Consider the following 27,746-nt stretch of genomic DNA (forward strand, 5'->3'; position numbering starts at 1 on the left):
TGGACTTGTGCACCTTCAGGTTCCTTAGATAGTCTCAAACCTGATGTCCTACAGTGGGCGGTTCTTCATCCTCCCAGTCCCTGCCTTCGCCTTCTGTGCCTGGGGCGGTGTGGCTGGGGCACTCACTGGTGAAAACTGAAGCAAAAAAAGCTGTTGAGCTCCTCAGCCTTCTCGATATTCCGGGTAACCAGGTCTCCCGTTCCCTTCTGGAGAGGGCCCACATTTTCCCTAGTCTTCCTTTTACCACCCACGTACCTACAGAAACTTTCCTTGCTGCCCTTGATGTCCCTGGCCAGATTTAATTCTGTCAGGGCTTTAGCTTTCCTCGCCTGATCCCTGGCTGCTTGGCCAATTTCTCTGTATTCCTCCCAGGTTACTCATCCTTGCTTCCACCCTCTGTAGGCTTCTTTTTTGTGTTTGAGTTTGTCCAGGAGTTCCTTGTTTATCCACGCAGGCCTCCTGGTGTTTTTGCCTGGAGGTTGCAAGAAGTGATCGTTGAATATTAACCAACTTTCCTGGGCTCCTCTTCCCTCCAGGGCTTTATCCCATGGTACTCTACCAAGCAGATCCCTAAGAAGCCAAAGTCTGCTCTCCTGGAGTCCGGGGTAGTGAGCTTGCTGTGCGCCCTCCTCACTGCCCTAAAGATCTTGAACTCCAGCATTTCATCATGGTCACTGCAGCCAAGGCTGCCCTTGAGCTTCACATTCCCCACCAGTCCCTCCTCGGTGAGCACAAGGCCCAGCATGGCACCTCTCCTTCCTGGCTCCTCCACCACATGGAGTAGGAAGTTATCAACGCATCCCAGGATTGTCCTGGATTGCCTATGCCCTGCTGTGTTGTCCCTCCAACAGATATTGGGGTGGTTGAAGTCCCCCATGAGGACCAGGGCTTGTGAAGGTGACACTGCTGCTGTCTATAGAAGGCCTCATCCACTCCATCTCCCTGGTGAGCAACCTGTAACAGACCCTGCTATAATGTCACCTGTCCCTGCCGTCCTTTTGCTCCTGACTCAAGCTCTCCATCGGCTCCTCATCCACCCCCGGGCAGAGCTCCCTGCACTCGGGCTCTCACTGCCATAGGGGTGACCCCCCCCCCTCGCCCCCGCTGCCTGTCCTTCCTTTAAAGCCTGCATCCTTCCAGCCCAACACTCCCGCCGCAGGAGCCATCCCACATCTCCGTGATGCCAACACGGGCACAGTTTTGCCGGAGTACTGTTTTTACACACCATCCAGACAACCTGACTGCAGAAGAGCTGGTTGTGTAACGGCAGAAAGTTCAAAGGTTTAACTTTTTAATTTTTCCCCCCTTTCCGCTCAAGTTCCCCCTTCCCATAAAACAAACCAAGCCGAGGTGGAATTTCCCCGCTTTCCAACTCAGAGGCAAAAAGGTGACTGTTTTGTGAGGCAGGCGAGCGTTTCGGCAAGCCGTGCTGTGCCTCTGTGCCCCGTTCCGCTGCGCCCCCCCCGGGAATCCCACCAGGGCATGTTTGTGTAACCCCCTTTTCCATGGAAAACAAAAACCTGTGGCTTTGCTTGCTTGAGGCGGTTGCCGCGTGATGGGCAAAAAATGCAAGCTGGAGAAGAACACCCTGGAAGAAACATCCCTGGTGGCTCCCATCGAGCTTTGAAACCCATTTGGGCATGGGAAAAGTAAAAAAAAAAAGAAAGAAAAAAAAAAAAAGAAAGGAAAGGAATAGAAGATGCGCTAAAAAATAAAAGTGCTGTGAAAGGTGATCGCATCTTCCCCGGCAAAGCAGGCTGTGACCAACCCCACGCTGAACCCTTCAGGTGTGGTTTCTGGGTGATGGCAGGAGCACGAGGAGGTGTGGCAGAGAAGTGCCCTGAGCCAGGCCAGCCCTCCTCGCCCTCCTCCTCCTCCTCCTCTTCCTCCTCCGCCCCTGCCGGCTGCATTACGAGCGCCCGCGCCTCCCGCTGCGCACATTGTCCAATTCACCGCGCCCGGAGCGGCTCGTCCCACCGTGGCAAAGCGGTGCCCGAGCCTGTAGCCAGCCGTGCCCGGTGCCGCGGTCACCCCCGAGCCGTGCCCGGTGCCGCGGTCACCCCCGAACCGTGCCCGGTGCCGTGCCCGGTGCCGCGCTCCGCTCCCCGCCGCTCAAGATGCGCTGGGCGCTGGACCCCGCGGCCCGACAGCTCTGCCTCCCGCTGCTGCTGCTGCTGCTGGCCACGGTGCGTGGGGTCGCGGCCCGATCGTGGAGAGCCCAGGTGAGTGCCGGGGGGTGGGAGGGGGGCCGGGGACCCCCGGCGGCGCTGCCCCGTGCTGCCGCGGCATGCCCGGGCTTGCGCGCCGTCCAGGGGCACGGTGCGCCGGGCTGGGGAAGGGTCCTGCAGGTGTGTGGGGGGGGTAAGGTGGGGAGGGGGCAGCCAGGGTGTTTGGGGGCTGGCCTGGGCTGGGGGTGCGGGTTCAGCCAAGGGAGGGGGGCTGTGTGAATGGGGAGTGCCCCTGGGTGTAGGGAGCAGGGGGCTGGAGGCGCACGGGGGGGAGAGCAGGGGACTGGGGGGGCGTCCCCTTTACCAGGGGTTATAGGGGACGGGTTGGGGGTAGGGCCTTCTATGGGTTAGAGGCCATGTGGGGGAAGCTGGGGCTATAGTGGGACTCACCTGCTCCAGGGGCCATGGGGGGAGCAGGGATTATGGGGGGCTCACCTGACCTGGAGGCTATGGGGAGAGCAGGGGCTATGGGGGCTTACCTGGTGCAGGAGAGGGGGGGGGGCGCTGAGGTTATAGGGTGCCTCACAATGCACAGCGGCTATAGGGAGAGCTGAGGCTATAGGGGGGGCTCACCTGGGCAGGTTTGCAGGGCATGGGGAGGGGGGGCGCGTCTGTGGGGCTGCGGCTTTGGGGCAGGTTGGAAGCAGCAGCGTGGAGGTGGACGGGAAGGGTGATCTCAGCCTGCCTGGGTGTGGGGCAGCGGGTAAGGCCCTGTGGCTGTGAGAGCCGTGGGGCTCAGAGGTGACGTGGGGCTCAGTGGGGCTCAGAGGTGACGTGGGGCTGGGGGATCCCCCTGTGGCACTGCCTGTGCTGGAGGGGATTCCCGCTCCCTTCACTTCCAAGCCTGGTTTGCCGTTCGGTGCCAGGATCTTGTGGCTACGCCATGTGCGGGATGTTTGAAAGCATCAGGGTCGGATGCGGGCAGCTCTGGGCTGCCTGGTGCAGGAATGCTGCCTTTCCAGCTTGCCCAAATGATGTTCAAACCCTTAGCGCCACTGGCTTTTAGGACAAAAAATTCCACCTATGCGTATCATATTTCCCCGTGGATTGGGTGTTGGTATATTCTTGGAAATACCTAAAGTTTCGCCTGAAGTCAGGAGGATCCTGCCCTGAGTTTTATCCCAGGGCTGGCCTGTAATCCCTCCGCTGCTGCCGAGCGGGAGTCCAGCGGAGCGGCAGCCCCGGAACACGTGGGTGCTGTACCCGCGTTGGAATTACTCTTGCTGAAATCAGCACTGCCCCTAACAGGTTTTAAAAGAGAGTCAGCTTCTCGTCCAGCTATTGTTTAGCAGAGTTTATTTAGAGTTGCCTGATAAACTCAAGCCTTACTAAACCCATCACCTAAGGGCACACTCTTAAGAGCCTCTGTCTTTTATTTTTTCCCCCCTCTTTTTAATAAAATAAAAGGGGAGGGGGAGCTGATCAGGGCTGGTGGTGCCCCACGTGATAATCATACGATATTGTGGCTGCGGTTCCTTCCTCTGCTCACCAATGCCTGTTGCATCATGCCTGGACCTGGGCCATAGGCTTCCAAGGAGGAATGCTGCTGAATCTCCGTGTTTGCGGGAGCTCAGGTTCTGTGTGTGGGAAGCTGGGGTGGAAAAAACCCCTGTGTTTGTCAGACCTGTGCCCTCGGAGCGGAGGCATGTCAGGTGTCTGCCCGGAATCTCTTTTTATCCCTGGTCCTTCAGCGCTGTTGGCTGAGGGTGTCTCTTGCTGCAATCGAGGGCTGCGTATTAGTGCTGCGTAGGTGTCCACTGATGGTCAGGGGCTCAGCGAGGGGTCTGTCCTCTGCCGTAGGGTCCAACTGCTTCCTCGGGGTTGCTTCAGGAGCAAAACAAATGGGGGATGGAAGAAGGGAAAGTTCGAAGCCTGATGCTTCCCAGAGCTTTTTCTCCAGACCCGATCATCCAGAAGGAAGAGGCGTTTAGCTGATGAGAGTATTGGGGATTCCTCTGCCTGGTAATTCCTCTGCCTTGAGGCAATGTTGCTTTCTTGGGATGTTTACTGTGGGTGAAAACTACTCTTGAATACCGTCGCCCACAGCTCCCAGCCTGGTTTCTCCCTGTGTTTTGCAAGACTGATAGGTTAGTCAGGGATGGCAGCCCTCGCCTGCCGAGGGCTCTGTGGTGGGCTGATAGACTTGAACTGCTCTTGCTGTGGAAGGTGGTGTGGGCTGTTAACCTCATCACGCACTTGTGCAAGCTCTGCTGAGTCACCCTTTCATGAAAAGCAATGAAATCCTGCACCTAAGGCGCCTTTGCAGACAGCAGGTAACACTGTGGTGTTGCTGTAATCACCTTTCACAGCCTGGTAGGCTTTGAATGGTGAAGAAAGACTTTTTTTTTTCCCTGCATGGGGACAAGTGAGGCAGTGGGACACGTTGCCCAAGTCTCAGTCCCTGAAGACATTCAAGACCAGAGTGGGTAAAGCCCTGAGAGCTACTTGTGGCTGGGAGGTAAAAGAAAGACTTCTAAGCTGGATAGAAAAGTACTTTACGAACTTGGAAACCCTCCCGGCTGGAGAAAGCAGCAGCGGGAGATGCGGAGCCAGAAGCCATTGGAGGGATGTGGGTTTGATCCCCGGCGCTGGCCCCGTTCCCGGGCTGGCTGGGGCTCGGGGGTCTGCGCCGTGGCTGTGGTGGGGATTGCTCTCGCTGTGGCCTGGCCCATCTCAGCCGTGTTGTTTGTGGGTTTGCGTCACCCTCTGCAGCCCCATGACCATCGGACCTGCCGCGGCCAATTCCGGCGCTCACACCCTTCCTTGTACAAGTGTGGGAAGTGTCTGGGAAGAGGGGGGGCATCGGTGCTGTAGATGACCAGGCTGGCCCAGGACATCTCTGGTCTCTATTGTTTCAGCCTTTCAAGGCAGGTTCTGACTCACAGGAGAAATATTTGCCTTAAGGGGCAGGTTTTGTGCTCGGAAAGTGCCTCTGCCAGACTCGCTGCCTTGCAGCATGCAGCATGGCCGGGCATTGTCGCTCCCGACAGCCCAGAGTAGAGGGGCAGAGGCTGGATGTACGGGAAGGTTTATATCCATGGAGCAAGCTGTGCCCTGTGCTGGTTGATAGGCCAAGGGCGTTGTCCCCTCTGGGGATACTGGGGTACCCAAAAGCCCCCAAAACACTGATGGGGCAAGTGGCCATTACTGTCAAGTGTGGCCCCCCTGCAGCTGGAGTGACTCAGTCGGTACAGAAATTGCTGAGCCAGCACAAAGTGTGCAGGAGCTGGCAAACGGCAGTTGGCTTCCTGATCCGCAGCAAGATAACCAGGATAATGCAGAAGCGCCGGAGGCTGTGCTGTCCCCTGGGAGCCCGGAGCAGCTCAGATGTTGCTTGTGGGTGCAGGAGCCATATACCAAAGGGGCTGGTTTCCTCCCCACAAATGCCCTCCCTGTTCCTCTTTCCTACCCTTCCATTTTCTTCGGAGCTGTTGGTTCACGTGCTCGGAAACTGGGGAAGGAAAGGGGTCCTGATGTTATCCTAACGAAGCATTAGCGAACCTTTGCCTTGCTGGTAACCTGGCACAGGGAAATCCCTCTGCAAACCTCCTCCTTATGCTTTGCCAAGGAAATAACCACCTTGGTACGAGGGAAGTGCCCCTCACCTGCGTTCAGGGGAGGTTTGGCTGTTGGGTCCAGTGACTCCAGGTTGTCCCAGAGCTCCTCTCCTGCTTCGCCTGAGTGCACTGGGCAGAGCAGCTCTTGCCTTTCTCTTTCTCCCCTTTCCTCATGGACTTGGGGTGGTTTTTAACACAGGGGTTTCTGTATTTTTTCAGCAGGGGGCTGCTTTGGGACCTGCTGCAGCAGCACTGGATAAAAGGGAGACGTTTGAACCCTTGGACCCAAGCAGGGGAGGGGGAGAGTTTTACCAAGTCCAGGACAGCGATCTCTATTTTAAGCACTATTGTAGGAAGTGCCCCGCAGGTAAGATGGTCTTCAACATCGATCACACCAGCCTCGCCGTGTTTCTGCCTGCAAAGCTGGCATGTCCTTGCTCCTTGCGAGGAGGCAGCAGGTGCTCCAGCTTTCCCCTGCCCCACTGTTGTGAGATCTAAGGACTCCTTATGGGAATATTTTCCTTTTGTTTGTTCCTAATTTGCCTCTTAACTTCAGTGGCAGTGGAATCAACTCCCTCCCTGCAAAGACATCTCCGTCCCGTGCTGTATTTTCACAGATACGCCCTTTCTTTCTCCATCCTTTCTTGCAGGCACCTACGTTGCACAGCACTGTAAAGAGCAAAATGGCTCCAGCAAGTGTTTGCCGTGTAAGGAAGGGGAATACACCGAATACCCAAACGACTTTCTCAGTTGCCTTGGCTGCCAGAGGTGCAGGGAAGGTATGAGCTGCTCTGTAAGAGGGTGATGCTGGCTGACAGCACAGGCTGGGTTCAGCTGACCAGAGACCTCTCTGCTTAAGAGCACGGTCACCTGCAGCGTCCCCAAAGAACAGCTCAGGCTGTGGGGAGCAGGCTGGGTCTGGAATTGGTGTAGCGGCTTGTGCCAGACCCACGTCTCTGTTCAATGCAGCATCCCTTTCGCAAAGCTCGGACACGAGGCCTCCAGCAAGGACCAGGAGGACTGGGCTCACGGCAGCGTTGCAGGCTGCTGGTGGAGCTTTGATGCGAGCATTGCTTTTCTCTTGGGTACGGTGAGGTGTGGGGCAGAAAGGGTAAGGCTGAAACTCAACAGCAGAGAGTGACATGGCTCGCGGGTCAGCTCAGGTCGTTAGCGGCGTTAACGAAGGGAGCGGGCGGAGGAGCATGGTGCGGAGGGGTTGGGGTGGAGCTGTTTCTCCTCTCGCCCGCAGATCAGGTGGAGCTGAGTCCCTGCCACGCAGTCAGGAACACGCAGTGCGCCTGCAAGAGCGGCACCTTCTGCTCCCCGTTCCAACCCTGTGAGCTGTGCCAGAAGTGCCGGTCCCGGTGAGCTGGGTGACATGGTGGGTGCTGCTGCGATCCGTGCGGGGAGCCACAGCAGCTGAGCCTGCCTTGTCTCCCCCTTTCCCAGGTGTCCCAAGGACGAAGTGGAGCAGGCTCCCTGCACACCGCACAGTGACCGCCAGTGCGGTCCTCCCACCGACACCTTGTCCAGCTCCTCTGGTAAGTGGGGGCCTGCTGGAGGAGGAGAGATGGGCTGAGGGGTGGAGGCTGTGAGCTGCTGCTGAGGACACCAGGAGCAGCTCCCCACACATGCCCTGTTTTATCCGCTTCAGTCAACTTGATCGTGATATTCGTGGTGATAACTGTGGTCACGCTGGTCCTCTGTATGTGCTGCTGCTGCTGTCCCCAAGGTGAGCACTGGGGGCGAGGGACCCCTGGGGCGCTCGCCTTGGCTGGGGGCTCTGTGCCCTGGCTGGGGGCTCTGGGTGGGTGTGGGCTGGGTAGGAGGAGGGACCTGCCTAGGGAAAGAGGGATCACAGCACTGTTTGCATCTTCCAGGGCACGGGAGACAGCTGAGCAGGAAGTCCTGCAACATAGTGGTGAGTTGCTGGGATGGGGGGGGGGGGGGGGGGGGGCCGCCCCATTTGTGGGGCTGGGGGGAGATCCCCCATGCTCTCTGCTCCCCACTTTGCCTGCAGCTCCTAGGAAGGCTGGAGGAGCAGGGAGATGAGTCTCATCCCTGGAGGGACGTGGTAGAGCTGGGCCAAGCAGAGGAGGGTCTCTGGTAGTGCCCTGCTGTACGTGGGGTGCTTGCAGCCTCCTCTGCAGTGCTGTTAACCCTTCCCTGGCAGAGGTGCTGGCACCTCCAGGGTCCCCAGTGGGGACCCCGGGCTAAAGGGAGGCCTTTGCTGTACCGAGCCCCCTTCAAGCTCAACACGAGCAAGCGAGCTGTGCCCTTGAAACCATGGCAGGGTGGATGCCGCTGCCATAGATGGCATCCCTGCAGTGTGAGCTCTGCCCTCCCAGGACCACCCAACCCAGCTGGTTTGTGCTTCTCTCCTGCCGCAGGATTACCTGATGCGACAGCTAACAAGTTACCGGCGCAGGGGCCCAGGGACACACGACAACCACCACAACGAACAGGTCTTCCAGGATCAGCTGCTCTCCACGGTGTCGGTTTCGGCAGCTCCCAGTGCTGTGAGGCCAGAGGTACATGAGTGTGCCCCTCTGCTCCCTCATGCTCGGCCGAGGTCTGATGCTTTCCTCTGCCTTCACTGAGCTGATCGGCTCGGGGAGCTTCTAAGGCTGGGCCACGTTTCTGCACGGAGACAGCGAGGGGTCTTTTGTCCTTGTTCTGGGTACAGGACTGCAAAATCTGCTCGCAGTCGGCTGCCAGAGTCCTCTGCAGATTTAATGCTGAGCAGACACCCAGCTCTCCTCTCCCTGGCTGGGACTTATGAGGCAGCTCTCCCCTGCTCGTGGCCTGCCGTCACCCCGAAGCTAGGAAATGATGGGTGTCCCGGGCGGGTGTGGTGGTCTCTTGCCCCAACAGCTCCTGGCGAGAGGGAGAAGGTCTCCAGCCCCCTCCATTAAAGGTGCTTGGGGGTAGCGTTTGTGCCAAGGCTTGGTGGGTGCTATAGGACATTGTCCTTCCAGGTGATGGTGCCGAGGACCTCATGTCCCATTGTGAAATCCAGGAGAAATCTGGTTCCAGTGCAAGGAGAAGACCCTGTTAATCGTAAGTGTTGGGGCCCAAGGGACGTCTTGGGGGGGCAGGGAGGCAGCCTGTGGGATGAGCTTTCTGGGCAAACCCCTTTCTGTCTCGGCTATTCGTGCTCTACCCTGTTCTCTGAGCTTTGCTCTTACCCTCGCCCCACCTCTAGTTTTGCAAGGCGCTCTTGAAGTCTTTGCCGAAGACGTGCCCCCCAAACAGTGGAAGAAATTTTGCCGAGCCCTTGATCTGCCAGAGAACACCATTACCCTCATGGAGATGAACAAGGAGGAGTTCTTCCAGATGCTCAGAACCTGGCAGAACAGACAAGGGGTGAACGCCTCCGTGAACACGCTGCTGGAGGCCCTGCACAGGATCAGTCTCGGAGGGGTTGCAGAGGACATCTCTTCCAAGCTGGTCCAGCAGGGATCTTACCAATATGAAGTGAGCTGAGGAGCAGGGCAGGCCCTGCATTTCCCTACTTCAAACTGAGTCCATGCATACCTCTAAAAACACTTGAGTTTTATCTTTTTATAGCTCTCCTGTGCCTTTTCTCCTTTTGAAGCCATTGTACAGTTCAGCTGAGCCCAGAGGAGCTGATCCTCTTGTGAAGTACAAACCTCACGGTCCTCTCTGCTGAAGCTACGGACTTGTTGGTGCTTCCTTCTGAAATCCAAGCTGGTGCCTTGATTTCACTGGGTCAATTGCAAGCTGCCTCTGGGATCGTCTCACTTGGAAGGCTGGTACTATACAGACATCTTCAGGATCTGTGCAGAGAAGGGTGTCTGTAGGTTTTCAAGTGGTTGTAGGCATCCCTGTGTTTTTTAACTGGATCATCCCTTTCTTTGAGGGAGGGGGGGGCTCCTGGCATGCAATGGCTTCTACTTGTAAAACATCTCTAAGCTGGCCAGCAAGCTTAACGCTGTACGCTTGGTGGGCAAGTATCAACTGGATTCTTAGGTTAGTTTCTCAAAGCTGCCCACTGACTTGCATTTTAGCTAATAGTGGTTCTGCTTGTTGTTAGGAGCCAGTTTGAAACTGGACTTTGAGGGGAGGGTGGGAATGATTTACCTGCTCCGTGATCGCTGAGGTTGCCTAAGAAAATAGTCAGCGCAGGGAGCAAGCGAGCTCCTCCTCAGAGCCGGATGGGGAACGTGGGCAGCAAACTATGAGTGTGCCAGAAACTTCCTTCTCCGTGTGACCCTGCACAAGTTGGCTAGCTCACGTTCCCTCGGCCGTGGGGTGGCTTTGCTGTCCCTGTCTGTCTCCAGCCAGCATGGAAAGGCGAACGCATTGAGGTCCGTGTGTGACTGTCGGTACTCACCATCCGTCCTCCAGCTGGATGCGTTGCTCCTCAAACACTTTGCGCCTTGCTCTGGCTCTCACACAGCTCAGGGACAACTTGGCTGGCAGAACTGCGTTACTTGAACTAGCTCCATGTGCCGCAACCCCAGTACAGCCCAGCACACCAGGACCTTCCCCACCATGGTGGGAGAGCGCGAGGGGCATCACCAGCCCCTCTCTGCAGCCAGGGCTGCAGCACCCATCCTCCTACTGCTTCTCCCATGCTCCTCACCAACACTTAAAAAGAAAAATCCTCTCTACAAAACACAAGCAGAACATTTGTATTTATATATTTATTTAGTAATTGGAAACGTACATGTATTAACTTAAAAGCTAGTATAAAAATAGTAGTTTTTTACTATGCATGATTGTGTGTTTTTATACAGAGCTCTGGCCCAGCCAGTTTACTATTTCCAGTTTTTACATGTCTCTGTATGAAGGAAGAATAAACTTTAAAAAAATCCTCCTGATTTCTCATCTTTTGGTTTTTCTGTGCCCCCCCCCCCCTTGCTCTGCCGTAACGCTGGCGGTGGGCTGTTCTAGGTTTCAGTGGGCACCAAAAGAGCTGGACCAGATGCTCAGCAGCTGCCTCGCATGGCACTGAGGACCCAGCCCGTGGCATCAGCGCTCTGCCACTCCGGCATCCTGCTGGGAACGGTCCCCACCAGCGATGCTTCTGCCAGGGAAAGTCCCCAGCAGCAAACCTGGGCTCTGCCTTTGCTCCTGCGCCATGAGTCCCGTGCTCTTCAGTTGCCTGCAAAAGTCGGAGGCTGAAATCTCAGTTTCTCGAGCGTGCAGGGGCTGGAACCCTGGGGCCAAATGATGCCGCTGGACCCCCCCCTGTGACGGAGCTGTCGCTGCCGGGGGGCTGCGGTGCTCCCTGCTCCGGCTACACCCAGCCAGGGCTCTGTGTGTTGCAATAGCTGTGTTGCAAATCCATGCAGTGCTTAGTGAGCAAAAGGGCTCTGCTCGCCCCAGAAATCCCCCCTGAGCTGCCCGCCAGCCTTCGCACTGCAGTTGGGTTTTATCGATAATGCAGGTCTGGCGCAAGTGCTAAAAGCAGGAGCTCTCGGTGACCTGCCAGGAGGCTTTGTGCCGAGCTCCCGTCCCGGGCAGGCTCAGCGTGCCTCCCAAGCATGCAAACCTGGGCAGGGAGCTCCTGCAGAGCCAGGCACATGCAGGATTTAGTGCCGGGACACAGGGGCTCGGGTCCTGGCCTGGGAAAGGCAAACAGGACTCAGAAGCAACGGCGAGCGCCCGGATTTGAAAGAGAAAGAAACTTGTCGTCCTACCTGCTCGCTGGTGCTGCAAAGTGTGAAAACACCGAGTGTAAGCTCGCTGGAGCTGCAACCTCGCTCCTGCATCTGTGGCTGAGGATGAGCATGCGAGAGGAGTGACTCCAAGGTGCTGTACTGAGGCCAGCCGGGAAGAGGAGCAATGCGGAGCGGAGCGGGAGGGGATGCCAGCGGGAGCATCCCTGCTGGGAGCACCTCTGCGTGCTCGCTCCAGCGGCAGCCTCTGCCAGGGGTGGGCTCAAAGGAGCGTCCCCCTTCCCGGCTGGGGAGGGTGAGCAGAGGTTTGGGTCCCTCCTGCTCTCCTGCCCTGCCTGGCAGTCCTGCAAAGCCCTGGGGCCATGCTGCCTCCTCCTGCTGGGACCCGCTGGGTTTGTGCACCTACAAGGACACAGGTGGGACATGCAAAGTTAGTCTGACGGTAAAGCCACCCCGCCTCGTACAAGGTGTTTTGATGGCTGGATCCTGCAACGCTTCACTGTCCCTGTACGCCCCAGGAGCGCTGGAGGCGGGGGGGTGCTGGCGTCACCCCAAGCAGGGCACAAGGATGCCCCATGTCCAGCCACTTCCTCCCAAACACACAGGGACCACGCCGGGCTTTTAAAATACCATTTATTACAATGGAGCCTTCCAGGCTAAAATCCCAAGCCAAGAGCCTGGGGTTGGTTTCTGGTGTGGCAAGTTGGGGTGGGCGGGTGGGTTTGGGATGATTGGGTGTTGGAGTTTTTTTTGCTTTAAGTTTTCTTCTTAAATAAAAGAGAAATTAAGAGGCAGGGAGGAGAGGGCTCCTGCCCCCTCCTGCTCCCCAAATTAGGACAGACCCCACTTGTGAGTAGAAGGAAGGATGCTGCAGTGCCTGGAGGCATCTGGGGACCGGGGTCCCCTGCACCATGCCTAACCCTGCTGCAAGTCGAAGGGGGTGGCAGGACCCCCACAGCGGCTCCGGCTGCCCAGGGTGACAACGTGCCATCAGACAAACCAACCACATCCCGCAGCTTCTGCTTACAAATTCAAGCTGGATGGGTTTCTTCTTCTTCCTCATGCTGCCGATGTCCAAACGAAAACAAAACCAAAAAACCAAAACGAAACCAAAATAAAACCACAACACAGCCCTCGTGCTCCTGTAAACATGAGTTTCTCCTGCTGCTCGGTCTCTGCCAGTCCTGCAGCGTGCTGGCAGCTGCGGCGCGGGGAGAGCAGGGCTCCAGGAGCGCCGGGGGCTGGCGCCCGGCCCCGAGCCCCTCCGCAGGGACAAGCCCCCGCTACCCCCGTCTCCTCTGGGGCTTTGGCCGGTGGCGTCCGCTCCACACTTGGCGCTGGGGCAGGTCACCCCACTCTTCCTCCTCCTCCTCCTCCTCCCCGTCTCCTCCCAGGGATGCTGGAGCCAGGGCAAGGACGGGCTTTCAAACCACAGCCGAGGAGGAGGAGGAGGAGGAAGAGGAGGCTGTGGCTGCCGACGATGAAGGAGAGGAGGAAGGGGAGGTGGAGGCGTTCCAGAAGAGCCACCGCCTCTTGGGCTGCCGTTTGAGGTGGAGGTAGTCTTCCTTCTCCCGCTCCTTCTTCGCCCGCTGGTAGTGATCCTCCTCCTTCAGGTACCACACCGGCGGCCAGCGGTGCTTCTCGAAGTACTCCTGGTTCTCTGCAGGGACACCAGGGGTGAGGGCAGTGCCAGGACCGCCAGGACACCCGTCATCCCGCCCCGGCCCCGGCTCACCTCCCGACATGGCCTTCATGTCCCGGGGGAACTTGCGGCAGACGTTGTTGTAGTTGGTGCAGATGTGATGGAGGCACCAGTCGGCGAGCTGGTAGGCGCAGTGGAACTGGAAGAGATGGAGCCCACGTCAGAGCCCCCACGGCACGGACCACTGGGGAAGCCAGAGGGATTCACCCCACGCCTCCACGGACATCCAAGAGCAGACCTGGTTGTCCTCTCTGCCAGGACAGCATCACCCCCCCGAGCTGCCAGACCCCCCTGCGTGGCACCACCCAGCACCTCGCGCACCGCCAGCCCCGCCGGCACGGCGTGCTGTCCCACCTGAGCCAGCTCCAGGAACACGAGCACATCCCCATCGATGTCCACCATCATCTGGGCCGCCTCCATCAGGCCGGTGACGGTGTACTGCTCTGTGGGGGACACAGGGGGTTACCGGGCAGCTGGGACAGGGTGACAGCGAGGGACACTGTCCTGCTGCAGCCACCTCGACTCACCGGTGAGGGCCACCAAGTGCGGCAGGCAGAGGCGGTTGGCGAGGATGATGAGCTTCATGTCGTCGAGGTCGGGGCTGGAGCTGAACTGCCCGGTGTAGAGGTACTCCAGCACCGCCCGCATGCAGCTCTTGCTGGTGTAAGGAAGTGCCACCTGCAAGACACACACTGGCTGTCACCCTGCGCCCGTGTCCCCAGCTGTCCCACCCTCCCGGGACAAACCCTCCTTACCTCGTTGGTGGAGCTCTCCACGAAGGGGCCGCCGAACATTGCGGCCATCCAGTCGCAGCTGGAGATGAGCAAGGGCTTGTGGGCACTGATAGCACCATCATCCAGCACGAAGGTGACATCTGGGGACAAGCAGAGGGATGCTACTGGGACCATCCCCAAGCACCCAGGGCTCAGCCACAAAGTGCCTGGCACTGGGGACAGCAGCGAAAAGGGGACAGAGCCTAGCACATCCTATATTTTTTCCTAAAGATTCCTTTTTTTTTTTTTTTTTTCCTGCATCCCCCACCAGCTCAGAGGAGCTCAGGGAAGAGCCCTGGTGGGGCTCCGCTTCTTCCGGGGGATTTTCCCTGAGGCACATCACGACACACTTGAAAGCAAAGGGGAAAACTCAGGAACCAAACATCTCGCCCAAGTTTGAGTCATTGGGAGAGCTGAGAAGGACGCTGGGGGTCTCCTGCTGCCCCGCTCTGCTCTCCACCCTGGACCACAGCTTCTCCTGGTGGCGTGCCATGGGCCAGCACACATCTGTCCCCCGGCAGTGACAGCTTGACCACATCAAGGTCCGTCCTCATGAACCAAATCCAGCTGGAGGGAGTCTGGGACGTGCACACACACCCCCCCGGGATGTCACCCCGCAGCGCTGCAGCACAAGCTGGTGGCACGTGGTGCTGGGTGGAAAGCTGGGGAAGTCCTACCAAGGGCACATTGCTCCTCGTAAATCAGATGACCCAGGGGAAATCTGGGCCTGGGAGGGAAGGAAGTCGCCTTTGCTGCTCTCCCGTAAATAAACAGAGCTGTCAGGCGAGCTGGGGAGCAGGGAACCCAGGGGAAGGGCCATTACACTCACACTTTCTAGGGGGAAGAAAAAAAAAAAAAAAAAAAAGGCAGCTATAAAAATCCCAGAAACTCACAAAGTGTGACCAAAAAGCCCAAGGAAAGCGAGCGAGTGCCTGCTGATCCACAGCACAGCCGCCCTGCACATGCCTGGGGCAAAGCCAGGAGCTGCGAGCCCCGCATCCATCCATCGGAGCCCCCATCCATCCATCCATCCGAGCCCCCCAGAAAGGAGAGGGGGTGCTGCAGATGGTCCTCCCCCTCGGCCCGGAGTCGTACCCGAAAAAGTCCCCTTGGCCAGGCATTCCTTCACCCGGTTGGTCCTCCGGACGTGGAAGGCTTTGGTGATCTCCTGGTTCATGAACGCCTCGTTGTTGAGGATGTTGGCCACCATCATCCGGAGGTCGAACACCTCCAGCAGCTCAGCGATGTGAGCAATGTGCATGAGGTCCCGCTCGTTCTCATCCAGCTCCCCTGTGTACAGGTACTTCAGCACGGCCCGGAAAGGACCTGGCTGGATGGAAGCATCCATCTTCACCACCACCATGAGCTTGGACTTGTAGGTCAGCGGGTCTTCTGCCATCTCCTCCTGGATGCTGGTGAAAGCCCGGCTCCAAGAGGAGAGGTTCCTTCCCCGCCGCAGCCCGTGCTCCCCGTTCTCGTAGCGGTTGCCCCGCAGGATCCCATCACTGGTGGAGGCTCTAAGGCACGGTTTTCGCTGGCCAGACCCAGCCTCCTCGGTGCTCTCGCAGATATCGAAACTAGCAGCTCGCAGGAGGAAATCCCGCCCGTGGTGCCTCTCCTCTTGGTGCAGCATCCGCTCGGCGGCCGCGGTGACGGCCACCCCAAAGCCGTGCCCCGCGGTGCTCTGCTGGTCCTCCTCGCTCAGGTCCATGAGGAACAGGTCGTAAAATTTGGAGGAGGAGGTGGAGAGGTAGATCTTGTGTGCGTAGATTTTGATCTTCTCTTGCAGCACCAGGATGACGTCCGCGCACAGGGGGTCCTCCAAGAGGTGGGCTGGACGCTCCTCGTTGTTGGAAGGGGGGTCTGGGACGATGATGATGGGTGGAGGGGGCTTGGGGGGAAGGAAGGGGGCTTGGAGAAGAGGCCGCTGTACGTTGCGGAGGTGGGACTTCCAGAACTGTAGGTGACGGCGGGAGATGAGGGCGGCACGGATGGCATTGTCAAAGACGTCCTTGATGCCAAACTGGGCCACCACACTCGTCTCGTAGTAGGGGATGCCCAGCTCCTTGGCTACCTCCCTCCCCTTCTCCGGGGGAAGGATCTCGTTGGGTTTGATTGGCCTGAAAAAGAGGGGAGATAATGAAGAGACCTCTTCAGATGCACGATAAGGAGAAAGCGTTGGGCAGGCACGGACACCTCTAGGGCACAAGAGTCCCACCTGGCCAAGGGTCGCCGTGCCCGATTGACGGCCTCCAGGTCGGCATAGCGCAGGTCGAGCTGGCAGCCCACCAGGATGACAGGCGCGCGGGGACAGAAGTGCTTGATCTCTGGGTACCACATGGTCTTCACATGGTGCAGGGAGTTGGGGTTGGCGATGGAGAAGCACAAAACCACAACGTCGGACCTGCGAGGAAAGGAGGGTCAAGGTCCAGCGATGGAGCCAACTCCGCCGTGCTTTGGCACTGCCCTCCCTCCCTGCCCCGGGTAGCCTGAGGCTCTGCCCCTCCCCTACCTGCCATAGGCAAAGCGCCTGTCTTTGTGGTGGTCACCAAAGGTGTCCCAAAGCCGCAAGGACACACTAACGTCATCTACCACATCCCGGGAGCGCTCCAGCACCTGCGGGAAGAGAAACGCCATCCAGCTCACGAGTCCTTGGGACCTGCAAACGCAGGGCTGCCCCCACCCCACGCAGGGTACGGAGGGGCAATTCACAGTCCCGCTGCGGGGAGGGCGCAGCTCCATCTCCCTGGGGTTCGCAGGGGGCATCCATGAGCCCAGCCCCCCCAGCATCCCTCTCTGCACCCCCCCAGCCCTCACCTCCTGGCAGACACGGTACTGGTCAATGGCCCACACCGTGGGCACGTGGGTGGCGAGGAGCTGGTACTGGGTCAGCGTGGCGTTGCAGGCGCGGGCACAGATGAGTCGGGTCTTGCCCACCGCGTTGTCCCCGACCACGACGCACTTGATAGTTTCTACGTTTGGCCTCTCATAATCCATGTCAGAATCCATTAATTGGGACCTGCAGGGGGAAGCGGGGTGGGGGTGGGGGTCAGCAAAGAGAGAAAGAGAGCCAGGACAAGCCGGGGGGCTGTCTCCAGGTGGGACGGGACGCCAAGGGGGATGAAGCGACAAGATGATGCCGATACTCACGCTCGGAGCTGGCAGCCCCTCGCAGCACGGGGGAAGCTCTGCAGCCAGCGGCAGCCGGGAGCCCCAGCGAAGGCAGCGAGTGAAGGCAGCTGCCCACCCCGCGCTGGCTCCCGTTCCCCGCCAGTCCCCTTTAAAATTTAATATTCCCGTGGCAGCGTGCATTGCTCTGCCGCGCGTCAGACACATGCCCTGCGTTTGATTCGACCCTCCTCCCTCCCCGGCTCTCAGGCTCTGGCTCATGCTTGTTCATGTGAGATGAGGCTTGGCTTTTTTTTTTTTTTTTTTTTTTTTTTTCCCCTCCCCTCCTCCTTTCCCCTTTCTCCCTTTCCAGCGTTCGCAAGCGAAGCTTCCAGATCCGCCTGACCCAGTGCACACCCGGGCACTGCCAGCCTCTCTGGCTGCCTGGCTCCGGGGAGCGCCAGCTCTGTCCCTCGACCACTGACCTGCCCCCCTTTTCCCACCCTGTTCCCAGAGGGGATATTAGAGAAGCGAAGGAGAAGCTGGTTGCATTTCCAGGAGGCTCATCAGCCCTCGGGTTTGGAGGGCTCCCAGCATCACCAGTCTCCCAGGGCCAGGCGTGACCCCAGTGTTCCCAAGAGGAAGGTGGGTGCTGTGGGTGCTGCGAAGCCGATACGAAGCGCGTGCATCCTGCGAGCGGGCATGCCCGGGTGTACCACCCTCTGCCCCTTCAAAGCCCCAGACTCTAAATCAGCCAGAATTAACTCATCACAGCGTTAACGCAGGGATTTATGTGCTTTCCAGGGAGAAGAGCGAGGAGAAGATTGAAGGAAGGGGAAAAGGACAAAAAAAAAAACCCCACAAACCCACCACATCCCAATTGCTCTGAACTTCCCAAAGCTGCAGCTTTTTTCTCCCTTGTCACCCCCTCCTGGCACCCGAGCTGCTATAATAAACCACCAGCGCAAAGGCTCAGTGAGCTAAAATACCCGGTAACGATGGCAACCGAGCCCTGCACGCCATCCCTGCACGCGGGGACCACGGACACACTTCCCTAAACTAGCAGCCTGGCAAGGACTTTCCAATGTTAGCACCTCCCTCCCGTGCGCAAGCTCTCTGAGCACACCTGGCTCCTCCAGCCTGGAGAAGACGGCACGTGAGAGGGCTCAGCACCGTGCAGGATTGAGCCGTGAGCCTTGCGGGCAAGCAGAGGCAAAGGCAGGTGGCACAAATCCAGGGCACTTTTAGGTGCCAGTGCTTAGCCATCGGCGGGTCCCAAGGCAAAACTTCGCCTGAGTAGCTGTCACCAGATGCCACGTCCCCTCCATCCTTTGGGATACGGGGAGTGCTGTCTGCTGGGGGCATTGAAAACCAGGAATAGCAACCTCCTTGGGCTCTGCACAGCGAAAAGGAGTCGGGGCAGGTTGCCTCCTTCCCCACTAGACCCTGGAAATTTGTTTCCACCTTGGGCATGCCCCTCCACCGCCATCCCTGGTCCCCTGCTCCTCCCGGGGATCCGCTTTGCTCTGTAGGACCAGGAGATCTCTGGGTGGGGGGGTTCTCAGTGCTCAGGGAGCTTCGCTGCGGTTATTTTTTGGGCCAGCCGCGCTCCCACGTTGGCCGAGCTCATTCAGGTGGTGGGGGGAAGGCACACGGAGAAGACAACTGCGGTCGGCAGTTTGGATGCTTGCCCCGGGCGGGATGCTGGGCCTGCACCCAGCCGGCCGCGGGGGAGCTGGGAGCCTGCTTAGGAAGTCCAGTGCCTCCAGGGAATTAAGGGCTAAATCCTAATGGGATCAGTGCCTGCGGTGAGGAGAGGAAGAGGGGGATAGCAGCAAGCACAGAATGCAGGCGCCAAATACAGCAGAAGCGTGCTGGGGAGCTCTGGCAGCCCCACAAGGGTGGCTCGTAGCCCCCCCATGCACAAGACATCACCCCAGGAGGGGGCCGAGAGCCTCTTTGCAGGGCCAATTTCAGCAGGACCATGCCACCACCCCCACAGCCCACCTCCCCACCTTCCCCATCACCGCCTCCCTCCCAGGAGCACTCTGAAACCCACCAGAGAGCAAGAAATAACCCAAGACATCGGAGTTCCCCCCAGGAAAAGCCCTTTCCTGGGAAGCAGGGCTGCTCTGGCCAGCAGCCCCCCCAGCACGTCGCAGCCCCCCCACTCAAATCACACGTGCCCCCCCGCACCCCAAAATTGCTCCTTCCAGGCTGCCCAGCCTCTGGTTGCCAAGGCAACCGCACCATCACCCCGGGAGCCGTCGCTTAGCAACTCCCAGGCTAAAAATCCTCCATCCCGCACCTCGAGAGGGGAGGAGAACCCCCAAAGCAGGGGGGGGGGGGGGGCGGCGGGAAGCGCCCCAAAAGGGCGGCAATGCCCCCAGATAAGGTGGCATCTGTCGTGATCCTGGCGGCAGCTGCGGGGTGGGGGCTGCGGCGGGAGAGGGGCTGCACCGCGGCCCGGGGGCACTGCAAGGGGGGGGGGGGGGGGCGGGGGTCCCCGCAGCGGGGTGCGGGGCATTGCAATGGAGGCCGGGGAGCACCAGCACCGGGTGCGGGGCATCGCGAGGGGGGCCGGGGAGCACCCAGAGCCGGTGTGCAGCATTGCAAGGGGGGCGAGGGTGCTCGGAGCACGCAGGCCGGCGGTGCAGGACATGGCAAGGGGGCTGGGAAGGACCTAGGCCGGGTGCGGAGCATTGCAAGGCGGGCCGGGGGTGCGGTCTGCACCGGGGCCGGGTGCGGGGCATTGCAAGGGGGGCCGGGGGTGCCGGGAGCACCCAGGCCGGGGGTGCGGGCCAGCGCAAGGCGGCAGCGGGTGCATCGCGGAGGGGCCGGGCCCCTGCTGGTCGCTGGGCCGCGGGGCAGGATGCGCGGAGGCGGAGCGGAGCTGGGAGGCGGAGGGGGGGGTGTCCCCCCCCCGGTACTTACACCAACACAGACGAAGCGGCGGCTCCCAGGGGCCGGGGCCGGGCTCGCCCCTCCGGACATGGCCACGGCGCAGGTTGCGCGGCTCGGCACTGCGCGGCTCGGCGCCGCGCTGCGCGGCTCAGGGCCTGGGGCGCGGGGGCCCATGCCGGCACCTCGGCCGCTCCGCTCTCCGCATCCGCGGCCCGCTGCGCTGCGCTGCGCGGAGCCCTGCGCGGAGCCCTGCGCGGAGCGGCGCGCTGCAGTCGGGGCCGCCCCGCCTTCCATTCACAAAAAACAAGCGGCCCCGCCGAAGCCCCGCCCCCGCCCCCCCGCCGCCGCCCATTGGCTGAGAGCGACGGGGGGGGAGGGGGGAACACACGCGGGGGGGCTGCGGGCGGGCAGCGGGGCCGGGGCGCCTGGTGGGGGACCCCATCCTGCCGCGCATGGGACCCCCACGCTGCCCCATCCCTCCCTTGCTGGGGTCCCCATCCTGCTCCACCCCCCCGCCCCTCATGGGGGACCCCCATCCTGCTCTCTCAGTCCTGACCCCACGGGGGACCCCCATCCTGCCCCCCCAGTCCTGCTCCCAGTCCTGCCCTGCATGGAGGACCCCCATCCCGCCCCCCCAGTCCTGCTGCCATGAGGGGACCCCCATCCTGCCCCCCCAGTCCTGCTCCCAGTCCTGCCCTGCATGGAGGACCCCCATCCCGCCCCCCCAGTCCTGCTGCCATGAGGGGACCCCCATCCTGCCCCCCCAGTCCTGCTCCCAGTCCTGCCCTGCATGGAGGACCCCCATCCCGCCCCCCCAGTCCTGCTGCCATGAGGGGACCCCCATCCTGCGCCCCCAGTCCTGCCCTGGCTGGATCTCTGTTCTGCCCCTAACCCCCCCCCTGCCCTCCATCATGTGCTGCATCCAGCCCTCATCTTCCCCATGCATCTCCCCTCCATCTCCCCACTGCAGCCCACCCTCCCTGCTCCCCCCACACCGGGAAGGGGTGCACCCTCTGCCCCCCCTCCTCTGAGCACTTTTCCCCTCCCCTGCATGGGGGCTGCATAGGGCCGCCAGCCCCCAGGGTCCCAGCCAGGCCCTGTGCGGTGCTGGTGGTGCTGCCAGGCCAACAGCCCAGCTGAGGATGGGGCTGTGCCGGATGAGACCCCTCCTGCGGCCGCACACAAGGCGCAGCACCCCCCCAAGAACACCCCCAGCCCCTTGCAAAGCTGCTTCTCCGGGGGTGAGGGGGGGGGCGCAGAGCTGACCCATCCATCCGTGCTCTCCAAACCTAGGCCACTCACTACAGCACTGCCTTTGAACCCTGCCACGCTTCTCGCAGCCCCCTCCTCACACCACAGCCCCCCCCCCCCCCCCCAGCCCCCCCAAGCTCTGCCACCCCAGGGCATAAAAAACTCAGAGTCATCTTTGCAGCGGGGCTGCCGGGAAGGCATCCGGCACGCTGGCCCTGCTGCTCTGACCCCGTATATCCGTATATCCGCATCATGTGATGCTTCGCCATCCTTCCCCAAGGCTTTCGGCCGCTTGCCCCCCCCCCGCCGCATCGCCTCCACCGAGCCACGCTGAGCTCGGCCCCCCCCCTCCCGCTCATCTCGCCTGGGCTCAGGCCCATGGCCGCCACTGATGCAACGCCGCGTCAAACGGCGCCAACCTCGCGCCTTCGCATCGCCGCCCAGCGCGGCCCCCAGCCCCCTGCCGTTGCCCCCCGCCTCACCTAACTCGCAGGACGGGGATCTCTCTCTCCATAGCAGAAGGAGATGGAGGCGCTTATTTGGGGAGGGGGGAGCCTTTTGGCTTTTGAGCCGGGCATAAGCAGCTCCCGCTGCTGCCTCCGTGCCCACGGCGGTGGCGAAGCTATCGGCTTCACGGCGAAGTTATTTATCCCCCTGCAACGGGAGCTGCGAGCAGCCGAGCTGCAGCTCTGAGCTTTCTTCTCCTCGGAGTAGATCACGGGGAAGGAACACGTAAAGCTTGTTTGCCAGCCGCATGATTTGGCTTATTTGCTCTCTTCTAGCAGGTGCTTAATTGTGGCAGAAAAAGTTCCTGGCAGCTCTTTGGGCATCCAAATTCCCGCCTGCCCCCCTCCCTGCCAGGCAAAACAAAAGCGCAATTGTCACTGGCAGCCCAAACACCCACCGCCTTTCCCGGCGGGAGAGAGCCGGTGGCGGGAGGCACCGGGAAGGGCACCGGGCAGGGAAAGGGGCTGGGGAGCATCTGCGGAGTATGTGGCCGTGACCCGCAGCCCCTCTCCTGTGGGAGGAGAAACACAAGTCTCAGCGGCTCTCGCTGCATCCCACAGCTCCCCAGCCAGCCCACACTGCGGCATGGCATGGCACGGCATGGCATGGAATGGCATGGCACAGCATGGCACGGCATGGCACAGCATGGTGTGGCATGGCACGGCATGGCATGGCACGCATGGCATGGCATGGAATGGCATGGCACAGCACGGCATGGCACAGCACGGCATGGCATGGCACGGCATGGCACAGCACGGCACGGCATGGCATGGCACGGCACGGCACGGCATGGCACAGCATGGTGTGGCATGGCACAGCATGGTGTGGCATGGCACGGCATGGCATGGCACGGCATGGCATGGCATGGAATGGCATGGCACGGCATGGCACGGCATGGCACAGCATGGCGTGGCATGGCACGGCATGGCACGGCATGGCATGGCACGGCATGGCATGGAATGGCATGGCACAGCATGGCACGGCACAGCATGGCATGGAATGGCATGACACAGCACGGCACGGCATGGCACAGCATGGCATGGCACAGCATGACATGGCGCGGCATGGCACGGCACGGCATGGCACGGCACGGCATGGCATGGCACGGCATGGCATGGCACGGCATGGCACAGCATGACATGGCATGGCATGGCACAGCATGGCACAGCATGACATGGCGCGGCATGGCACGGCATGGCATGGCACGGCATGGCATGGCACAGCACGGCATGGCACGGCATGGCACGGCATGGCACAGCACGGCACGGCACGGCACGGCATGGCACGGCACGGCATGGCATGGCACGGCACGGCACGGCACGGCGCGGCACGGCATGGCATAGCACGGCACGGACTGGCATGGCATAGCACGGCACGGACTGGCATGGCACGGCACAGCACGGCACAGCATGACATGGCACGGCATGGCATGGCACAGCATGGCATGGCACGGCATAGCACGGCACGGACTGGCATGGCACGGCACAGCACGGCACAGCATGACATGGCACGGCATGGCATGGCACAGCATGGCATGGCACGGCATAGCACGGCACGGCATGGCTGCAAGGCGACAGCTCCCCTCCCTCAGCACCGCTGCCCCGGCAGGGCTGTGGTTAATAGGCCGGCTGCTGCCCCCTCCCACAGCTCTCTCTGATTTAAGCCTCTTGAACCTGTCCCAGAGGGCTCCCATCTGCCCGGCTCCGTAATCACCCTCGCTCCCGGGCAAAGAGCTCCAAACCCGACGGCTTAACGCTGGGGGTCACACCGGGGAGCTCGCACCGCTGGCACCAAGCAGCCACTACCACCCCACAGCATCCTCCTCCCTCCATCTCCCCCTCCCCAGCAAGAAATGAAGAAACTCTCCGGGTATCGGAGACATGAATGGACATTGCTCCAGCCGTGCCCTCCTCGATAAAGTTTTTTGACTCTCCGAGATTTAATGCCAGGAGCATTTCCATCCTTTCCCTGCCCAGGGATTTGCCCCGATTTGCGGGGGGGGGGGGGGATGGATGCAGGGATGCAAACCCCTTTGCCTTTTGCTCCTTGGAGCAGCCAGCAAATAAAGCTGAGCTCAGCGTTATCCACCTTGCAGAAGGCTCAGGCGCTGCGACACACCAAGGCGATGCATCCCTCGCCGGCAGCACCCTTCCAAAAGTGGATTTGCAGTGGGGAGACACCCCGACACCCTCCGGTAGCCCCAACGCGCGTTCCCACAGCCCCCGCCATGGGGCACCTGCCTTTGCCTTGCTCTGCCCTAAGCCCTGCTGCGAGTTTTCCACCTGATGCGTGGGGGAACCGGAGGCGTCGCCGTGGCGCGTGTCGAAGGGGAGCAAAGAGCAAAGTCCCTGGAGAAAGTGGCTGGAGGAAAAGTGGCAGAGCTGGGAGGCTGGAGGAGCCGGTGCCACGGCCAGAGGGTACTTACAGGCTGTGAGCCATAGCGGTCATCTTCCCGGCGGGGCTGCCTTTCCCCTGGGTTTCCATCTCTTTCTCTTGGCAGACGCTGTAAGGAGAGGGCAGAAGGGCTCTGTGAAAACACCCCAAACAGGGACTCATGTCTTAGAAGCCCCCCCCGGGCTCCTGCACGATGTCACCCCGCTACCCTGGGGACAGAAAGCCTTTGGGATGGCAGGTCCTGCACGGCCACCTGGGCTGGCCCAGGAGTGTCCTGGCACAGGGAGATGGCTGTCCCTAGTCTACTGAGCAGCTCTGCCCGCCGTCCTACACCTCACTGCCAGGTCTGCTCACCCCACGCTACCACCTTCACTGGACGAAGCAGCCGAGGGGGAGATGCACAGCCCCGTCCCCTGCACTAAGTTTCACAGGGACAGCCCCCCCTCGGCCCCAAGGGCTGGCCAGCGGGGTCAAGGGGTCCCCCAGTACATAGCCCCTGCTCCACGCACCTTACCCTTGGGCTAAAAGCCTTTCCTGGGGGCATGTGCACCCTGGGCAGTGCCTGGTTCCTGGGGTGGCCAGCAGCCCACCGGTGTGTTTGCTTTGGCCAGCACTCCCCTCCTACGAGCTCTGGAGCAAGGCAGGGCAGCAGGGCTCTCCCCTCCTTCTCCCATCACTGGATCAATGGTGCACGCACACGTCAGGCTGGAGCAAAGTCCAACCTGAGCTCCTGCTGGGCAGTGGGAGTGGGTTTCAGAGACCCACCATGGTGCTGGGTCCTTCCCTGGATCCACCCAGGAAAAGCAGTTAGGGCCATCCATCCATTTTGCCGCTCTGAAAACCCCCAAAACCTGCAGCTTTTCTTCCTGGGTGATGTTACAAGGGGTCTCCTTGCTGAGGACAGCTGTCCCAGGTATCCAGGTGGGCTCCCCGGCCCCATCAGCGGGATCGGGAGAGCTGAGCCTTCCCTCGCCGGGCAGCCAGGGAGGGACGCGGCACCTCAGATAAATGGTTTTTAGGGCTCAGTATCCATTTGGACCCAGCAGGCAAGGAGAAGTCTCCAACCAGCACTTTGCAAAAATGGCAAAACCCAACCCGACCGCGACGGGGGAACAGGGGACAAAGGGACCTTGTGCCGCTGGAGACGGCACGATGGGATGTGCCACCGCACTGGTGGGGAGCAGACTGGGAAGGAGAGTCCAGGAAAGAGCTGATACTAGAGGGGAAGTTCTAAAACAAGGAGAAAGAGCATTTCTCCATCTTTCATCCCCTGTCCTGCCAGAGCAACAGGGTCTGTCTCCGAGCCGGGAGATCGGGGTGCTCTGGAAATTCACTCTATACACATACTATGACCCAGCTACACGCCTGGAGCCCACCTCCCAGCCCTGAAACACAGCCACCTGATATGCCACGGGTGATAACTCATCCTGCCATCGATACGGCTGCAGAATTTCAGGCATTCATCACTCAGTTTATAAATATTTAAACCCAGAAGGAGCCATGTGCTCCTGTAAAATGCAACGTATTATACAAGCAAAGCCTCCCTCCCTTTACCCCAGCGTGGAGTTAATGAACATCTGGGGCTCTCCAGACAGATCTTTTGCAGCTAGAAACCAGGTCAGGGCAAAATTCAAGGTCTTAGTCCGTGCATGCAGGATTTCTGCACCCTCCAGCTGGGATGCATTGGATTTACCACCCTGGTTGGTGCAGAAAACACTGCCGATAGGAAATTGCAGCTAAGGCTGCTCCTCCAGCTGCTTTCTCCCACCACCCCAGCCAGGTTCTGGGCATGCATGGCCGGCCCCACGCTCCCGGCAGGGCTGCAGCTGCAGCCTGAAACATTTACAGGCTCCCCGCCGGCCGGCTGCTTCATGCAGTATTCACAGTTTCATACAGTATTAAGAGCTGCTGACGCCTCGTGAAAAAACTGTGAAAAGCTTCTATTTGGGGAAAGTTCCTCTTATAACTGTGCATCCTGTGGCTTCTCTGTTTCCCTTTTCTCCTGGCTCTCTTGCTGTGGAGAGCAGCATGAAAAATAGGCTGATAACATTGCCAACGAGCCTGGGCTTTTCATCAGAAGAGAAAAATAACCCCCCAAGCAACCCCCCCCCCCCAAGGAATTAATTCTCACATTGCACCCAGGGAGCTGCTATGGGTGCGGGGTGGGTGTCTGCCTGGCTTGCTGCAGCTTGGGGACCGATGCTCAGCAAGAAGGGGGAAAGTGCGATCTTCCTGGCTCTTGGCCCTGGGTCTTGCTGCAGCCAGCACCCAGCGCAGGGAATGGGGCAGGGGCTGGGGGGGTTTGGTGGGGGCCTGCATAGCTCCATGTTAAAAAATTATTAAAAAAATAAAAAACTCAAAGAGCAAGGAGACTGTTTCTAAGCAACTGTCTCCAGTAGGGATGGAGAGCAGGGGAAGGGGGAGAAGGAACACTGGGCAGGGAGAAAACTTCTGGGGTCCCAGAGCCCCTGGCAGGGTGAGGGAGGGAGCAGAGGAGCTGCCTGGGTCTCTCAGCAGCGATGGCTGTTTGAAAGGCAGGAAAAGAGGGGACGGGGGGTGTCAGACCACCAGCAGCCAGCACTGATGGCAGACCAGGACCCCCTGGGGCTGAGGCTCGTGGGTGGCTGAACGGGAGCATCAGCTCCTTCCCCCACCGCAGAGCCCGGCCGTGCCTCGTGTCTTTGCTTGCCAAGCAGCACCCATGCCCCCCAGCCCACCCCTCACCCTAACGGCTCCTGGCCCAAGGAAGGGGCACAGTGCTGCCTGTCGCTCCACCAGGTGGTCCGCAGGGCGAGCAGGGTGGGCAGGTGGGCAAGGAGACATGGCAGCGTGTGGTGGCTGCATGGACATCCCAGCTACTTGCCAGGTGACATCAACACCCCTTATTGAAGCAGCAGACAGCAGCCGTGGAGAGCCACCGGTTTTGTCAGCTCTGTTCTCGTGGGACAGCAGGGTGGCATCCATCCCATGCTGGAAGGTTCTTCGCCCCCATAACCTGGTGCCCTCTCGCACGTGGCTTTGCCCAGCGCCCTCCTCTTTGCCCACACCAGCCACTGGCCACTTGCTAAACCCCGCTTGCCACCACCAGAGCCCCGTCGGGGTCTGACAGCCCAATTCTCAACAGCTCAAAGGGGAGTGAAGGGGCGACGAGGGAATGGGGAGCTGAGACCACCTCCGGAGGGCCTGCATCAGCCCACAGGGCTGGAAACCGCCTGCAGCCGCATTTAAAGCCACCCCTGTGGCACGAGCATCCTCCAGTGCAGCCCACCAACCCATTTCCAAACCCTCAACCCTCACAGCCCTTTCCAGCCCCCCGCAGCTCACCAGCATGGGGAAAAAGCCTTCAGCCTTGCCATATCCCATTGCTGCTAGCAGGGCCAACCTTGGCAAAGGCCTGGGGAAAAAATAGGGGATAATTTTGCTCGGGGCAGCTGGCACAGTTACCTGTGTACGCGGGCTCTGCACCGTCCCGCCACTCTCCCCTCTGGTCCAGCAAATCTCTTGGCTTTCCTGAAGTGCTAACTGGCCTGGGACAGGTAGGACCCATTTTTATATGCTCGCCCATGTGATCCAAACAAATGCCCTAGGGATGAGTTTTTGCACTGACACAAATAAAGGGGCTGGGACTAAAACCTGTTGAACCACAATCCGTACTCAACGGACAGGAATTTTCC

The 27,746-nt window shown here is 60.2% G+C and overlaps 2 protein-coding genes across 7 annotated transcripts; one reads left to right on the plus strand and one right to left on the minus strand.

Annotated features, from left to right (window-relative positions):
- Nucleotides 1–1,871: 1,871 nt before the first annotated feature.
- On the plus strand, nt 1,872–10,616 carry LOC119140378 (tumor necrosis factor receptor superfamily member 10A-like). Of its 2 annotated transcripts, none has more exons than XM_037371675.1 (11): nt 1,872–2,222; nt 6,008–6,152; nt 6,436–6,564; nt 7,035–7,149; nt 7,235–7,326; nt 7,440–7,517; nt 7,666–7,706; nt 8,176–8,316; nt 8,764–8,845; nt 8,991–9,262; nt 9,384–10,616. In XM_037371675.1, the coding sequence occupies exons 1-11, from the start codon at nt 2,118–2,120 to the stop codon at nt 9,456–9,458; spliced, it is 1,275 nt and encodes a 424-aa protein (XP_037227572.1). In that variant the 5' UTR covers nt 1,872–2,117; the 3' UTR covers nt 9,459–10,616. The 2 variants fall into 2 exon arrangements, with proteins under 2 accessions (XP_037227572.1, XP_037227571.1); XM_037371674.1 differs by having other exon boundaries at nt 1,873–2,222; nt 6,005–6,152.
- Nucleotides 10,441–27,619, minus strand: RHOBTB2 (Rho related BTB domain containing 2). Of its 5 annotated transcripts, none has more exons than XR_005101605.1 (12): nt 27,517–27,619; nt 24,104–24,181; nt 16,726–16,927; nt 16,421–16,524; nt 16,127–16,312; nt 15,004–16,028; nt 13,891–14,009; nt 13,663–13,813; nt 13,490–13,578; nt 13,169–13,274; nt 11,455–13,093; nt 10,441–10,916 (listed from the first exon to the last, which is right to left on the minus strand). XR_005101605.1 is itself a non-coding variant. In XM_037371670.1 (10 exons), the coding sequence occupies exons 1-10, from the start codon at nt 21,683–21,685 to the stop codon at nt 12,858–12,860; spliced, it is 2,250 nt and encodes a 749-aa protein (XP_037227567.1). In that variant the 5' UTR covers nt 21,686–22,037; the 3' UTR covers nt 12,050–12,857. The 5 variants fall into 5 exon arrangements, 3 of the variants coding, with proteins under 3 accessions (XP_037227567.1, XP_037227570.1, XP_037227569.1); XR_005101604.1 differs by having other exon boundaries at nt 10,441–11,085; XM_037371670.1 differs by lacking the exons at nt 10,441–10,916; nt 24,104–24,181; nt 27,517–27,619 and adding an exon at nt 21,654–22,037 and having other exon boundaries at nt 12,050–13,093.
- Nucleotides 27,620–27,746: the final 127 nt, after the last annotated feature.

This window comes from Falco rusticolus, chromosome 20, assembly GCF_015220075.1.
Source record: "Falco rusticolus isolate bFalRus1 chromosome 20, bFalRus1.pri, whole genome shotgun sequence".
In the NCBI taxonomy this organism is placed as follows: domain Eukaryota; kingdom Metazoa; phylum Chordata; class Aves; order Falconiformes; family Falconidae; genus Falco; species Falco rusticolus.